This window comes from Hippopotamus amphibius, chromosome 3, assembly GCF_030028045.1.
Source record: "Hippopotamus amphibius kiboko isolate mHipAmp2 chromosome 3, mHipAmp2.hap2, whole genome shotgun sequence".
Lineage (NCBI taxonomy): Eukaryota > Metazoa > Chordata > Mammalia > Artiodactyla > Hippopotamidae > Hippopotamus > Hippopotamus amphibius.
Genome location: NC_080188.1, coordinates 142,570,887 through 142,585,719, shown reverse-complemented (window position 1 = coordinate 142,585,719; position 14,833 = coordinate 142,570,887). Strand labels below are relative to the sequence as shown.

At 50.2% G+C, this 14,833-nt stretch overlaps 1 protein-coding gene across 2 annotated transcripts in view; it reads right to left on the bottom strand.

The window, feature by feature from the left end:
* Positions 1–3,597: 3,597 nt before the first annotated feature.
* Positions 3,598–14,833, bottom strand: part of CAPN2 (calpain 2) — a 51,631-nt gene continuing 40,395 nt past the window's right edge. The window contains exons 13-21 of one of the 2 annotated variants that reach the window (XM_057726158.1): positions 14,105–14,141; positions 13,081–13,146; positions 11,804–11,861; positions 9,585–9,649; positions 8,590–8,658; positions 7,953–8,031; positions 6,628–6,744; positions 6,310–6,368; positions 3,598–4,561 (exon numbers count right to left, since the gene is read on the bottom strand). In XM_057726158.1, the coding sequence (XP_057582141.1) occupies positions 4,538–4,561; positions 6,310–6,368; positions 6,628–6,744; positions 7,953–8,031; positions 8,590–8,658; positions 9,585–9,649; positions 11,804–11,861; positions 13,081–13,146; positions 14,105–14,141 (574 nt within the window). In that variant the 3' untranslated portion in view covers positions 3,598–4,537. Of the gene's footprint in view, positions 4,562–6,261; positions 6,369–6,627; positions 6,745–7,952; positions 8,032–8,589; positions 8,659–9,584; positions 9,650–11,803; positions 11,862–13,080; positions 13,147–14,104; positions 14,142–14,833 lie in introns of those variants that run through there. The other variant, XM_057726157.1, reaches the window with a different exon arrangement.

Here is a 14,833-nt window from a genome sequence, read left to right as displayed (position 1 = left end):
TTTACCATCCATGTGATTAAATATAAGTATTTCTTTGCTCACTTCTGCAGTTTGTGAGTTTTGTGGTGGTTTTGTTATAGAATTAAGACTTTTTAAAAAAGATCTTAGAGGCCATGGTGATAGAAACTTGTACTTTTACCTAGAGCTTCTGATAGGCTGTTTCAGTGTCCTCATTTTATTTCAGATTCTTCATAGAGTTGTATACATTGACTTATGGGATGAAAACTTACGTAGACACAGTCTGAACGTTGCTTTATCAATATGTTACCAAGTTCGTAAATTTTGGGGGGACTGCTTAGTGAAACTTTCATTTAATAGAAGATACAGGGTGAAAAAAAATCAGTAGTCACCTTTCCTTATACATTTTTACGAGTATCTAAATTCTAGTAAGAAAGGAAGGAAGATAAATGACAGAACATACTATGCCTTTGAGAGTAATGGAGAAATAGTGACAGCGTGGACGAAATGTCAGAAGACCTGTGTGGTAGACAGAACTCTAAAGCTGCCCCTCCAGATCCCACATTCCTGTCCCGCGGTGCTATGGACCGAATGTTTGTGTCCCCCTAAAATTCACATTGACGCCTTAACCTGCAGTGGGATAGTATTTGGAGGTGGGGCCTTTGGGAGGTGATTAGGTTTACATGAGGTCACGAGGGTGGGGCTGCATAGTAAGATTAGTGTCCTCATAAGAGGAAGAGTCTAGTGCACTATGTGAGGATACCCCAAGAAGCCTGCCGTTCTCACCAGACACTGAATCTGCTGGCACCTTGATCTTGGACTTCCCAGCCTCCAGAACTGTAAGACCTAAATGTTGTTTAAGCCACACAGTCTGTGGTATTTTGTTACAGCAACCTGAGCAGACTGAGACACCTGGTTATTTAATCAAGGGCTAATCTAGGTACTGCCGTGAAGGATTTTTCAGATTTAAATGAGATTTACTAATCAACTGACCTGACAATAGGGGGATTATCCTGGATTATTCCAGGTGGGCCCAACTTGAGCCCTTCAAAGCAGGAGAGATGAGGTGGAAGGGGAGGTCAGCAAGATTTGAAGTGAGGGGATTCAACCTGCCATTGCTGGCTTTGAAGGTGAAGGGCCTCATGAGCCAGGGAATGTGGAAGCTGACAAAAGCCCTGGCTGACAGCCAGCAAGGAAACGGGGACCACAGTCTTACAGCCACGGACCTGAATTCTACCAACCTGAGCCGGCCTGGAAACAGATCCTGGAATCTCCAGCAAGAATGCATCACCCCGATGAGACAGGTATTGGACTTTAACCTATTAGAACTTGGAGGTGATGGGCGTTCTTTGAGCCACCAAGTTTGTGCTAACGTTACAGCTGCGTAGGAAACAAATAGACGTGGATTCTAGTCCTGGGCTGGTGCACTTACTCATCTATCCTGTGACCTTGCCCAGGACACTCAGCCTTGTGTGTATAATCTGAGAGAGGGTCGAGGGAAACCATACTGAGGACTATACCTGGGAACCTGCAACGAAGTGCACAAATACATGAAAAGGGAAGATGCACAAGGGCATGAAAATGAGGAAAACGTGATCATCTCAGTTTTATTTCCATAGTCTGAAACTGAGAGCATCATTTGTTTTTATTCTCTCTTTGGGGTTTTTTACTTGCTTGTTTTATTATCAGAATATCCATATATTAAAGCTCCTCATAGGGAATTCCATGGCATTCCCGTGGTTAGGACTCCACACGGTGCAGCCAGAAAGAAAGCTCCTTAAAAGTACAGAAAAAGGTTATGAAGCAAGGGGTAAAAAGACCACTATGCAGGTAACCATAAGTAACATTTAAGCCTATTTCTTCCTAGTCTTGCCTATGATTTTCTGTTCACATAGTTGAGAGCATACTGTTTAAGCAATTCTGTATTATCCTCTTTTATGCTTCACGGTGCATCACAAACATGACTTTTAATGGCTGCATAGTATTCCACCACGTCATTCATCCAGTCGAACGTGTTGAACGTGTGGCTGCCTCTTGGATCTTGTGTTGTCGTTGATGCTGTACTCACATCTTTATGGGAGCAGAATTTTTAGATGTTTTAAAAAATAAGTGGGGATAAAGCAGCTGGAGGATGGGCCCTGCTAAGGAGGGTAGGACGTAAACTTTAGCTGTGCTCAGAGACTAAAGGCAGTTGGGGCCACTGAAGGGTTATAACCAGGGGAGTGTGGGAGTCAGCCAGGGAGGCGGAGGAGCACGATGCCAGCCAGAGTGGATGCCAACAGGGAGAGAACGGTGGGAACGGCAGCAGAAAGCCCAGGAGGGTGATGGCAGATGTGTGTTCAGAGGATTTGTCTCTGGGAGGTAGGTGGTGATCATCAAAAGCAGTTTTAGAAGAGTGGTCGGGCCATCAGCCAGATTGTAGGTGAAGGAATCGCGGAGAAAGATCCAGGGATCTAGCTGCTGGGGAGGCGTGGCTCTGGCGGGAAGAGGGGAGGTGGGGTGGAGGCTGGTGGTCTCTGTTATGTCACACAGTGAGCCCTTAGGCACCTGTAAGTGCTGCTTAAAGAGAGTGAAGACAGGGAGAGGCCAGCTGATAGGCTGAGACTGCAATTCAGAGCAGAGATTGGGGAGGGCTTTTCTCTTGGACTGGAGGGGAGGGAACAGTGGGGGGTTTAGATTAGGGTGACTTCCTAGGGGCAGAAGCTTTGGGGGGTATTTACATCATCTGTTTTTTTCCCCTGTGAAAATCCTCTTTTAAATCTTTTCTAAATTTGCTATAAGCATATACCACATCTTTTTTTTTTTTTTTTTAAACATTATTTCTTATCTTGTGACTAAAAGTGAAGTTGTAAACTTGGGCAGCCTGGCAGGTCAGTGTGCACCAAGAGGGGCGGAGCACCCAGCTCAGTGGGAAAGGTTTGGAGCAGCCTTGGTGGATGGGGAGGAGCCTGCCTGTCCCCTCCCAATTCTACTGCTTCTGTATTTCAACCACCTTTGTCAGCACCATCCACTCCCCCTCCGTGGCCAGGCTTCCCTGCCCACCTGCAATCCCGTGTCACTGGAACATGCAGTCCTCCCAAACCCAGTTCTACCGAATGGAGAAAATCACCTCCCCCAGGGAGTGCTGCCTGTCCTTGGCTCCCACCTCCTCAAGCAGGAGAAAAACTCCTGTGAGTTGAATTTGGGAAATCCATTTTCCTATCTTTTCATGAGATAGTAGGCGGTTTGCCTCTCTCTAGTCATCTTACATCTTTCCCATGTACGATTCCTCAGGGACCCTCCCCCCCCCCCCCCCCAGCAGCTGAGCAGAGTGGTTCAACTGCATGTCTTCCTGGTTTCCTCTCGTTCCCTCCACCAAAGTGACAGGCCGGTGGCAGGCAAAGCACGAATGTGCCGGTGCCTCCTTAAGAGACCAAGAAGCAGTAGAAATTGGAGCTGACTTTATGGTCAATTATCAGAGCTTCTGAATTGGATTTTTAAAAAGTTTCATAGTTCCACATTGAAATGAGAGGTCAGCTGCCCTTTCCCCTCAATACCAGCATTTACGATGGAGGGAGCGCGCCTCGCTGGAGTGGGACAGGCTGTAATTGGATGCGCTCGCCGCTGGGCCCCTCCAGGAAGGACAGCACCCACGCAGGATTGCCTGGGCGACTCTTTATTGAACAGTACATTTGGAAGAAGATAAGGCAAGAAGGCAGTATGTGTATAATGTTGCTAGCATTTTCCCAAGGTGAAGCCAGGAAACAAGTTCATGTGGTTTCCAGGGACGTCCCCCCTAATCCATGCTCGAATGCTAGCGGTGAAGTTTGGGAAGGTTTGAACAGGCGGCGGATGGCTGTGCTGTCGTCCATCAAGCCATCGGATGGGCTTGCGGATGGGAGCCCCTGGTTTGGGGCATCACTTCAGCTGAGCAAGAGTAGCATCCCTTCAGTATCATAACACTCAGCTTAGAAGACCAGACATGCTCAAGGACTTAACGACATGCTGTTAAAACCAATTTTATATAAAATCTGTCTCTTATTTAACCCAAATGACAGAGATGTGCTTCTCACCCGGCCTCTTCAGATGCCTTCGTGATACATTATATGTTTCCATTTTACTCAAGGGGAATGGTAATCCCTGGACAGCTGTTTGGTAGATGTCACAGCTGTATTTTTAAACTTGAAGTTGCTTTAAATATTGCCGGCAAGGACCTTGTGTCCTTTAAGGTGGACTGAATGTTAAATCAAGCTCAGCTGTTAAATACCTCCCTGCATTTTTTCCTGATTTAATATTGCTATAAACAGGAAAGTGTGTAAAAGTAAAAAGTGTATACTATGTACAGATTTAAGTTTTCCTCTAAGTTTACCACGGGCTAAGCGACTCACTTGCATTTAGTATGATTATATGCAAATCTTTTACTTTGATATCTGAAAGTTCTGCATTCTCAAGTAGACAGTATCAATATTTTCAGTTCTAATCATCAGTTTAAGTAAATGTTCCCATAATTTCAAGATCCAGATAAAAAGTTTCTCAGTGGAGGCTTAGTCCTTGGCTAATTTTCTTTCATGAGAAGTCTTCAGGCAAATTAGTTATAACTTCAAAGTACTGAAAAACACAGCCACTGTGAGGAAGAAAAAAAAAAAAATCAGTTCAGTGACAACTGCTAAAATTTAAAGTCTATTTAAGTACCTGTAGGTTATTCTGAAAGGCTGACTGTTGTACCAGAAAAGCTGACCAAAGGTTAAGTTATCAGTGTACTAACTCGCTTTTTTTTCTACCTGATTTCTAGAGTCTAGCTTTTTACAGGGCCATAACAGGCTGTTATCTGAATCAGGTGGTCATGAATCATATTACAGGGTTGACTGAAACACATGAAAGGTGAAACTCACAACATGAATTAGCATTTCCACACCTCTGCCTCAGTGTCACATCAGAGGTTAGTTTGGTTAGCTCTTAAACTCCTGGTTTTCAACCTTGGTTCTATATTGGAGGAATCTGGGAACCTGAAATCAGATTCTGATTGAATTCGCCTGGGATGGGCCTGGACAGGGACTTTTGCGAAGCTCCCCAGGTCTGTAACCTGCAGGCAACGCAAACCGAAGGGGAGGTCTTCCTGCTGTTGCAGCCTCAGCAAACACAGAGTAGCGTGTGGGGAACTCCAGGGACCTGTGAAAGGCAAGGCTTAGAAAAAGAGGGAAAGCCAGTGGGTAAGATGTTTCTCAGAGGAAATGGGGAGGATGGTCCGAGTAGGCTGGCCGCACAGAACGGTGGAAGCCGGGAAGGAGTAAGATTTCCATCGAGAAAGATGAAGGGGGCTAGGGTTTCCCCAACTTCACATGTGGCATGTTTAGGTCCCAGTTGTATTGCCTCTGCCTTAGTCTGCAGTCTCAGGGGAGGGTTATTTCCTGAGCTATGTGGAGTTTTAAGCAGATTAGTGTTCTTCGGAACCAGCTAAAATGTATTTGCAGTTGGCTCACGTTACTTTAAAATGCATACTAGCAGAGTGAAAGAGCTATTTAGTTGCTGGCTTCCTCCAGAGTTCTAAATTCAAGGGAAGGAGGTGTCAGTCCCTCACCTCCTTCCTTCTTTGCTTCCTTCTTTGCGTCCTTCTTTGCTTTTGCTTCCTTCTTTGCTTCTCTGGCCCGTGGGACTCGGTCATTCCCACCCAGCACTGGCCACCCGACCCTGCTCTCTGTAGCCTGTGTTGCTCTGAGCTTTTCTCCCCCGTGGACAGAGGAAATGCAGGCTGGAGCTGGGCAAGGATGAAAGTCACCCCAGCTGGCTTCGTACTTTGAAGTGCGAGAACTTTCTGTCTCCCGATGAGAAGAGAACATTTTATGCTTTGCTTTCTGTGGAACTGGCATACCAACTGAATTTCGACTGACGATCATTTCAGAGGTGGCCATTGCTGGGGTTCCAGACACACGAACACAAGCATTACTATTGTTGGCTTTATTTTAAAGGTGAAGGAAGGAATTTGTTCAGAAAATATTTTAAGTAGATCTGTTCCAAGAATGACAGATCCTCCCAAAATCCACTTGAATTTCATCCAAAGGGTTTCTTTGCATAAGCACCTTCGCCCATGCGTGCTAATCAGCAGCTCATTTTTCCAAGAGGGACCCTGCAGGCACCCTCTTATGTTAACCTTGTGCTATAGAGCTCATGGGAGGAGGGACCAGGTGTGTTTTCTTGGACTCAAGAATCAACAGGTAGTCGGGAAACGACTGCAAATAGAAGTGCACTGTGGGACCTTATAACCATTTACAGCCTGACTCCGACAGATCAGAAGCCACAGATCTCTGTCGCCCAAGTAACAGCCCTCCTCCCCCCCGTCCCCTAGGAGTAGGGGCTGGGAAGCTGTTGACTCACAGAGATAAGGTCGAGCTGGATTGTTCCAGTGTCCTCGGGGTCCAGCTGCTTAAATATCCCTGCGGAGGAACAAAGAGGATGTCCTATGAGTGAGTGAGCTGAGACAGAGCTCACATTACTTTCTTCCCCAATCTGGCAGCTGATTCCACTGAATGTCACAAGTTATGACTTCTTCCCTCCGTCCCCACGTTAAAGAAGGATTTTCATTCTCAACTGGACAGACATGTCTCTCACTCAGGTAGTTTCACCTGAGGGGAAAGGCAGGCTGCTTTCACACCAAGAGAACTGACATGGGTCTTTCCCCACATGGGTACTTACTGAATAGTGTTTCCAGTCGAATCAGACACCGAACAAAATTGTCAAAATCGATGATGAGCTGGTCATCCGCAAACCGAGCAACGATGACTTGGTGGAGCTGACAGGGCATCTTGAAACCTGCAGCGAATGAACACATGAACCGACTGCCAAGTGTTCGACTGCACCCCAGGGCTCTGTTCATGGCTTCTGGACCCGGCAGGGGAATTTAGATGACAGCTACTTGGTGCCCTGGCTGCTCTGCTGTGAGACTTTTTATTTTGCAAAGCTAGTGCCTGCTGCCATTGCTTCTCTTTCTCTGCTGTTCACCTCCACCCTGCCTCTCTCCCCACTAACATGTAAGACTTTCCTTGCCTGTTCCTGCTTCCACAGTCAGGCTGCTTCATGCTATCAATAATACCTCCTTTCCTGTTTATTTTGCCCTGAATCATCTTGGAGACTAGATTCTTCCTGGATGTATATGGCAGAAACTGTTCATGCTAAACTAATATTAATCTTCCTTTTTCCACAGTTGTTGAATATTTAACAGGCCATGGCTGCCTAGAATCAAGGCTGCATTTCCCAGCTTCCCTGGCAGCCCTCTGAAGCCCTGCGACTAAGTCCTGGCACTGGGATTTGTGTACAGAGTGACATGTGCCCTTAAAGGCAAGGAGCCCCTCTTTCCCTCCTTCTGTCAGCCTGTTGCTAGAATGTGGTTGTGGTGGCAAGCCATCCCGGTCCTGCAGATACAGGCGACACTCTGGGCTGGTGACACAATATGACAGAAGGAGCCTGGGTCTGACAGCAGGAGGGACCATCCAGCCTTGGACGCTTGTTATGTGAGAGGAAGGCGTATCTTGTTTAAACCACCTATTTGGGGTCTCTGCTGCAGCATTACATCCCAATAAATGAAGCTCATGTTGTCACATTTGTCCCCCTAAGCACACCAGTCTCCCACTCTGCTGGTCTCCCGCAGCTTGTGTGCCTTTTTATTGACATCACATTCTGCTAGGGACTCACTCCAGGGTAGAGCTGGACATTCTACTTCTGTCTGACCAGCCCTGCGCCTGAACAGAGGAGGGGAGTGGTGGGTCTGTTGAGAGCTGGCTTTGCCCATGACCCTCCTGGGCCCTCGGAGGGAAACTGAGATTCAAGAAGGCTTAGAGGGCAGAGCGTCCTGGACTCCGTTTCGTTTTACCAATGAGTCTTTAGAAGGTGAATGAAAAGGATGTGTTTGTATTGAACCAGCACCTACTTTATGTCATAGTTTACCAAGCTTTGGATTGTATAGAATAAGTTTTCACGTATTCTACAGATAAGAGAAAGAAAATACAGTTAGGAAGTATTACCTGCTTCTTCTAATGCCTTCCGCATCTCATAGGAGTTCATGGTTCCGGACCTGTCCACATCGATTTCCCGGTAAATTTTCTGGAACATGCAAAATAGTTAGAAAACCATAACCCAAAAGATGGCAAGTTACCTCTCTGTGCTGTGTGCTCAGTGGGGCTGGAGTTTTTCCAGCTCCGTGCCTCTGGTTTGGCCTTGGGAGCATCACCCCTGTTTCTGCCTTAAATAGTAGTTTGCCTCTCTCTCCATGAGCTGGTTTATAAACATGCCTGTCAAATCACCTAGTCGACTACATAAGCCCCTGTTATCATCTTCTGTAATTTTTGTACTTTAGCTGTCAAAAGTCCAAATTACAAGGGGTTACATAGCATTTTCAGGAAACTTGATGGTGGCTTTTAGATGACCCCGTTTCCGGTCAGTAAGGCAGGGAGCAGACCACTTAACTTGCAAAGTCTTTGCTTTTTCTGTTTGCATTTGCCCAGCCTGGCCTTCACCCTTTCTGAGCTCCATTGAGTACAATCCCCTCCCGCTGGAGATGTTCCTCCACCGTCCTAAAGGGCTGCTGCATCCAAGAATACGGGCTCGGCGTGTTCCCCGCACGGATCCACACCCCGCCGCCCCGCCCTCCTGGGCTCTTACTTGGTATTTCTGAATCTTGGTCCAAAGAATGTAGAACTCCTTCAGACCCAGCTTGCCACTCCCATCCGACTGCCTGCAGTTAAGGAAAGCTCCCAGAGTCTGGGTTCACGCGGGCCGCGTCACCTGGTTTGTCCTCTGCCCTGGAGAGGCTGGTCGGCACACTCGTTCACGAGGAGCTCTTGCAGAAGGACCCTTTTCCTCCTCTTCACACTGGCTAGACTCCATCTAAGAGTTGGTGGAAGGGCCTGCTACAGCCCTGCTGGTCCCCCCCGACCCTGCGTGTTGACTGGTCCAGGCTATGCAGACGGCCCCAGGTCCTGCTAAGAATGAGCTGTTGGAGGACGTGCAGAAGCTTCAGGTGGCTTCTAATGGCTGGGCCCTTGCCCACTTGGGGAGAATTATTGTTTCTAAGAGGGCTTTTGTGAGGGGAGCTCACAGCTGGTGCCATGATGCCCACCAGGTGAATCCTCACAGAAGCTCAGGCCACCCAGGCCACCCCTGCCCAGCACCACTCAGGAAGCAGCAGGGACAGTGGACGGGTGCGAAGCTGGCCTCAGGGCTGGGTGGTGGCCTAGGAAGGAGCCCGAGCAAAGAGGAAGGAGCGTGCTCTTGGAGGTCAGGCCCTGATCTTCTGAATCAGGAAGAAAATCATGACCGGGGAAACCATTCACATCAGAAGTATCATGGTTTAGGAGATATGTCCCTAGAGGAAACAAATCCAAGCTGCCCTGGGCAGAGACCGGTGGGCGTGCATGTCGGGAATTTCCTGCGAGAGCCCAGGAACCGCTCAGCCTGAGGTGGGGGTGAGGGGTGTGGCGTCACCCTCAGCTGAGGTTCCTCGGATTTCTCTAGCGAGGGAGGTCGGCATTGACAACAGTCCTACCTCAGCCAGTGGGACACTGGCCACTGTGAAGGCGAGGCGGCCTGTGTTTGAATCTTCCTGGAGTGACGTTTCAAACTCCCCCAGCCTCCCTCTGGGGCCCATTAAAGGATACGTCGAGCATGTCAACCATGATTTTGCAGGTCTCGATGCTGAAGCCGTCTGACTTGATATCTTGGCCTAGGAGACAAAATAAGTGTGACCGGGACATCTTCTGGAGCAGCACTGTCCAACACAACCTCCTACGAGGGCGGGAATGTTCTGTCTCTGCACCCTCTGATACACTTAAATTATTTCAAAGTCACCTGTGGACAAATCGGAGGCCCCGCGTGTTCATTCTAGGCTGGGCCCTGAGAGAGGAAGAGGTTTACTTAACTGTCCGTCGGCGGGCATTTAGGGGGCCTCTGTGTCCCCAGCGGGGTGAGGACTCTGATTGCGGGAGCCTGTCCGGAGCCATGTGCTCTCCTAGGTGCCTGGGTGAGTCACCCACTAGGTGAGTCCGGCTAGCTGGCGGTCGGCAGGTGGAATGAGAGCCTCGTCACAGACGTGTCTGTTCCTATAACCTTCAGAGGAGCCCACCCTTTTCACCATGTCCTTGTGAAAGGTTAGGACCTAACCTGTCTCAAAGCTGCCCTCCTGGGCGCTGACCCCCTCTCGGGTGTGGGCGTGAGGCTGTGTGCGGGGCCCTTGGGCAGAAGGAGGAGTCACCAGGCATGGAGGGAGCAGGGGAGGTGCCGAGCTCTGAGGTGCGGGCAAGGCCACTGCCGCGCCCCCAACAAGGAGCAGCTGAATCCGAGCGTGGCCGGAGCCCTCCCTTCCCCCTCCCCGCATCTGTTCAGAAACAATGCGGCTCAGTGTCCCTGGGCTCATGACGGCTATAGCTTAACAGCCTGTGACCTCACTCGTGCCTGGCGGCCTCGAGGGTAAACACCATCTTCTCATCACCCCCAGACTGGAGGAGGGGGGCTGAGGACCAGGGTCCTCCTTGGGGAAGCCCTGCCCTGGCCCGGCCGCACTGGCCCTTGACCCCCTGGCTGCAGCTCTGCGAATCACAGAGGCTCAAATGCAGCCATTTGTTTGGAGGCCACAGGGCGTGAATCGGTCACGTGTGGTTCCTGTGAGCTGCATGTCATTCACATTCCCCGGGATGGAAGACGCTGCTGGCCTGGACCCTTCTTTGGCTTCAAGAGGATTTTTATGTCTTGGGGTTGGGCCAGAGTGAAGTCCACGGGGCTTCTGGAGACCATCCCCAGGCTGGCGCTCAGACCTGGCAACATGCACTCTCGTTTCTGAGCCGGGCTGAGAACTCCTGATACCGCACAGACCTCTGCTCAGTGGACCGCTGTCTCATCAAAGCAGCATGGGTCTCGTGATAACTTGAGGGGGGAAACGTGTGTGTGTGTGTGTGTGCGCGCGCGCGCGCGCCCACACACACTTCCCACCCCCTGCAGTGTGATCAACACTGGGGAGGCAGACAATCCATCCTTTGATATTTTTTGCTTAAGAAACAGTTAAACCTGAAAAGGTGTGTGAGGACCATGGCTCTCCAGCTCCTTTTCAAGTCTCCACCCAGTTCTGTCTGTTCTTTACAGAAGCCCGTCAGCCTGGGCTGAGAGCAGTCATTTCTGGAGTCCTGAAACCATTTGCCTGGCCCATTGGCTCAACCGAAGTGATGTTTTTCCCATCAAGAACTGGCCCAATCAGGCTCCCTTAAACACACATTTGGGAGATGAGCCTTTTTAATGCCATCCTCTTAGTTTGAGTGGAAGATGGATCACTTATTTTTCCATTCTGGCTCATCAGTGAGCTGCCATGACGTCAGTGGTTCCCCACTAAATACAGCCAGGAATCCAGGGGTGGGGATGCTTTCAGGCTCCCATCGCCTGGGCCGACTCTGCTTTTTCTTACCAATTAATCGTCATAACAGCCACTGTTTACGGAGCCCAGGCTTTGTGCTAGGCAATTCCTACACGTCATCTCATTTAAGATGTTCAACCACTCTGAAGAGGTAAGTAATAATACGCTTAATTTGCAGATAAGGAAACAGGAGTCAGAGAGGTTACCTAACTCGATTTAGATCACGGAGCTAGTACATCGTGGAAACCTGGATGTGATTTTTGACCTCTGGACTCCAGAAACCTTTGCTCTTTGTTTTATCACATCGAGTAGAACCTCTTCCACCCAGTTCTTTGCTGGTGGCAGTGGTATTTCAGTGGGACTGGGAGTGATGGTTCAGCCACAGCAGCTGAGATAGGGAAGGGGAAGGATCCCGTGTCCCCTCATGTCGTAGGGGAAGGAGCAGGCCGAGGGGATGTGCAAGGAGGGCATACTTACGCTTTGCTAGAACTCTTCTCAGGATTGTCTGCAACTCAAAGGCAGAAATCTCTGCATCCTGTGGACATGCAACCAGAACGTGGTTATTGGCTCCCCTGGGGCTGCGTGAAGCACGGAACTGCAGACGCGTGATGGGTGTCTGCCCCGGCTGAGCCCTGCGAGGTGCGGCAGGCCTGGGGTCCACGCGTGTGCATTCCTAACAAGCCCCCACAAGGTGCGGCTGCTGCCCCCAGACCGTGTGAGCTGCACGGCCGCAGCCTGAGGTTTTGATAGTGTTGCAAAGTCCGCTGTGCTCCAGGCAGAGTTCATTCATCATTGCTTTGCTATAGAGAATATAAAGACTAAACTCTCCACTCTACCCGTGTTTGTGGTCTTTTGAATCAGTTCTCTATACCATTCCCCCCATCCAGCATGCCTTCCTCTCCCTTTAAAACCCAGATCCGGCTTCCTGTGAAGCTGGTGGGGACCGGCGGTCTCTGAGACCTGGCCCAGCACCTTCTCTGCGGCCACGGATGCCAGGGCTGCTCAGAAGCAGTGCAGGTGCCTTTGTTCACTTGCACAAGCCCCATTATTTAAGACCGAGATTGATACTGTGCCTTCTTGGGGGGCGTGTGTGTGTGTTTCAATCAGTGGGGAAATATGTCTCTGGGATGCCCCTTTCCTTAGAGACCAGGAGGGAGGCAGGCAGGCAGGTGGAGGTGTGGGGCAGTAGCGCCTGCTTTGACTCTGATGAGGGGGCCCAGGGGAACCGATGGTGGACACTGGAGAGAGCTAGCGCCCTCCATGTATGGAGGAGAATGACTTTTTTTGGAGTCACTGGAAGAAGAGGTCCACTCATCTTGTAGCAGACAGAAGCCTAGATGGCTGAGGGATTTCTTTTTTTAAGAACAGGGAAGGCTGACCCTCTGTTGCTCACATCCTTGAGATTTAAAACCTCCTTCTCCCCAAATATTTTTGTGGAAATCAAGGAGCAGGGGCCGAGTTGCATGTCTCAGTTGCAGTGGCACAGAGTCAAAAAACAGCTACATGGAGAGGCCCAGGGTCCGCAGGCAGGGGATCACAGCCAGAGCTGACCCCGACAGCGGACACCCCAGGCGACCAGCGTGCAGAGGCCCTGGGCAAGGAATCTGAGTGGAAATTCCAGTTACATTTGCAATTCCTCTTCGCTTTTGTTCAGTTTGTTTCCTCTCCCCCCTCAAACTGAAGTCCCCTTGAGGACAAAAATTGTCTCTTCCCTTGTGTCAAGCAGGGCACACAGAGATGTGGGGGACACTTACCTCCCCTGCCAGCTGGGCGAACAGCCTCCTGAATCCATCATCAATGTCGTCCTCGCTGACATCCATCTGGAAGGCGAGGCACAGAAGTGAGACGCAGTGACCAGCAGGCACCTGCTCTCCCTTCCGGGGTGGCCCCCCCTCCCCACCCCCCACGCTACCCTCTCTCCTTCTCTTGGCCCTGAATTCTAAGGTCACTGGGATTGAGACAAAGGACAGTGTGAGGAATTAATAAAAGAGTTTTTTCCCAGTGAAAACACATGAGAGGGACTATAAACTATGTGGGAAGGTGTTACACTCTCATTTCTCACATAGGCATCTTCTCCAACATTCCACCAAAATGGCCTTTTACAATCTAACCAATGGGGACTCAGAAGCGTAAAGACTCGCTGGCAGGGTCTGGAAGGACTCTGACTGTGGCGAGAGCACAGCCTCGAGGTCCTTGAAAATTGTCCCGTGTCTCACTGAGGACATGTGATGAGGGCAGAGCTTCGGCCGCTGAGGGGTAACGAAACCATCACGCCCCCCCAGGCGTTGGCACAGTGGGAAGAGCGCTCCTTCCCCGGTGTGTGTGCTTCCCTTTCTCAACTCTGGGCTTCTTAGGTTGGGTCTGACGTTCCTGAGTTGTAGCCCTCAAAGCCCTCTGGATTTGCCACTGGCTCGCAACTCTCGGAACCCTAGAGAACCTGAGAAATCTTGTCATGTAGCTCTTTCGTTTTATCCATGAGAAAACTGACGTCCAGAAAGGGGAGCGACAAGACCACCCACTGCTCAGAGCAGCCTGGAGTCCCGTCCTCCACGGCACCCCTCGTGCACGCGGGCTACCTCCAGGGGACTGCCCCGGCCCCACGTAGCGGCCACGGCTGGCGCAGGAGGCGCTCTCGGACTCCCAGGTCAGGGCTGCACCTTAGTTTCAAGCTGTGTGCATGACGTCCCAGGGGCCTCCTAAACCCTTGGAGTTATTTTCTGCTCCTCTGCTCCTGGATTGTTCAGGACAGAGGGGGTGAGATTCAAGCAGTTATGGTACCTCCTCAAGGTTGGCCTCAATTTCATCGTCGACAACTCTGGAAAACAGAAGGAAACTGCATGTTACTGGAAAGGGAGTGTTGCAGAAATTCCTGCTAAAGTGGAACTGCGCCGCTAAACCCAGCATGGGGTGGGCACAGGGGGTTTCTTTGCCTCCCAAATTTCTGTGACAGCACATCCCCTACAGCAGAAATTATGGTAGAAATGTGATCCAAGGAAGTGTCCTGGCCAAAACAACTTGGAGAGTCAGATTTTTTCGTCTGCTAGCTTTCAATCTTCATCAAAGAGCACAGGCTTCCCCGGAACTGTGGTGCTGGTGCCCTGGCCTGGAGGAACAGCTTTTAGGCTCCCTTTGAGACACTCTCTGCCAACATAAATCTTCACACCGAGAATCATGCGGTGTACCCCGCTGCCTACTTGCTCTGCCGAGGGTGGGAGAAGGCAGGGAGGCCTGGGTGAGATTTCAACTGAAGCTCAGGCTCTGGTTAGTTTATCCCATGCACAGCCCTGTGTGCAGGGCTGGGTCCTTCTGCTCCACAGTGAGGGAAGTTAAGTGTAGGAGGGTCTTCCTGGGCCCCCTGGGATCTTACACGAGGCCACCAAGAATCCCAGGTGTAGTGCTGGCGCCTCGCAGAAGAAAGGATGAGGGGACCTCTTGGTGCTGACAGTTGGAATCAGGATTAGTATCTCAGGACAAGGAAGGCAGACACCTTTGAGGGGCAGGGTGTCC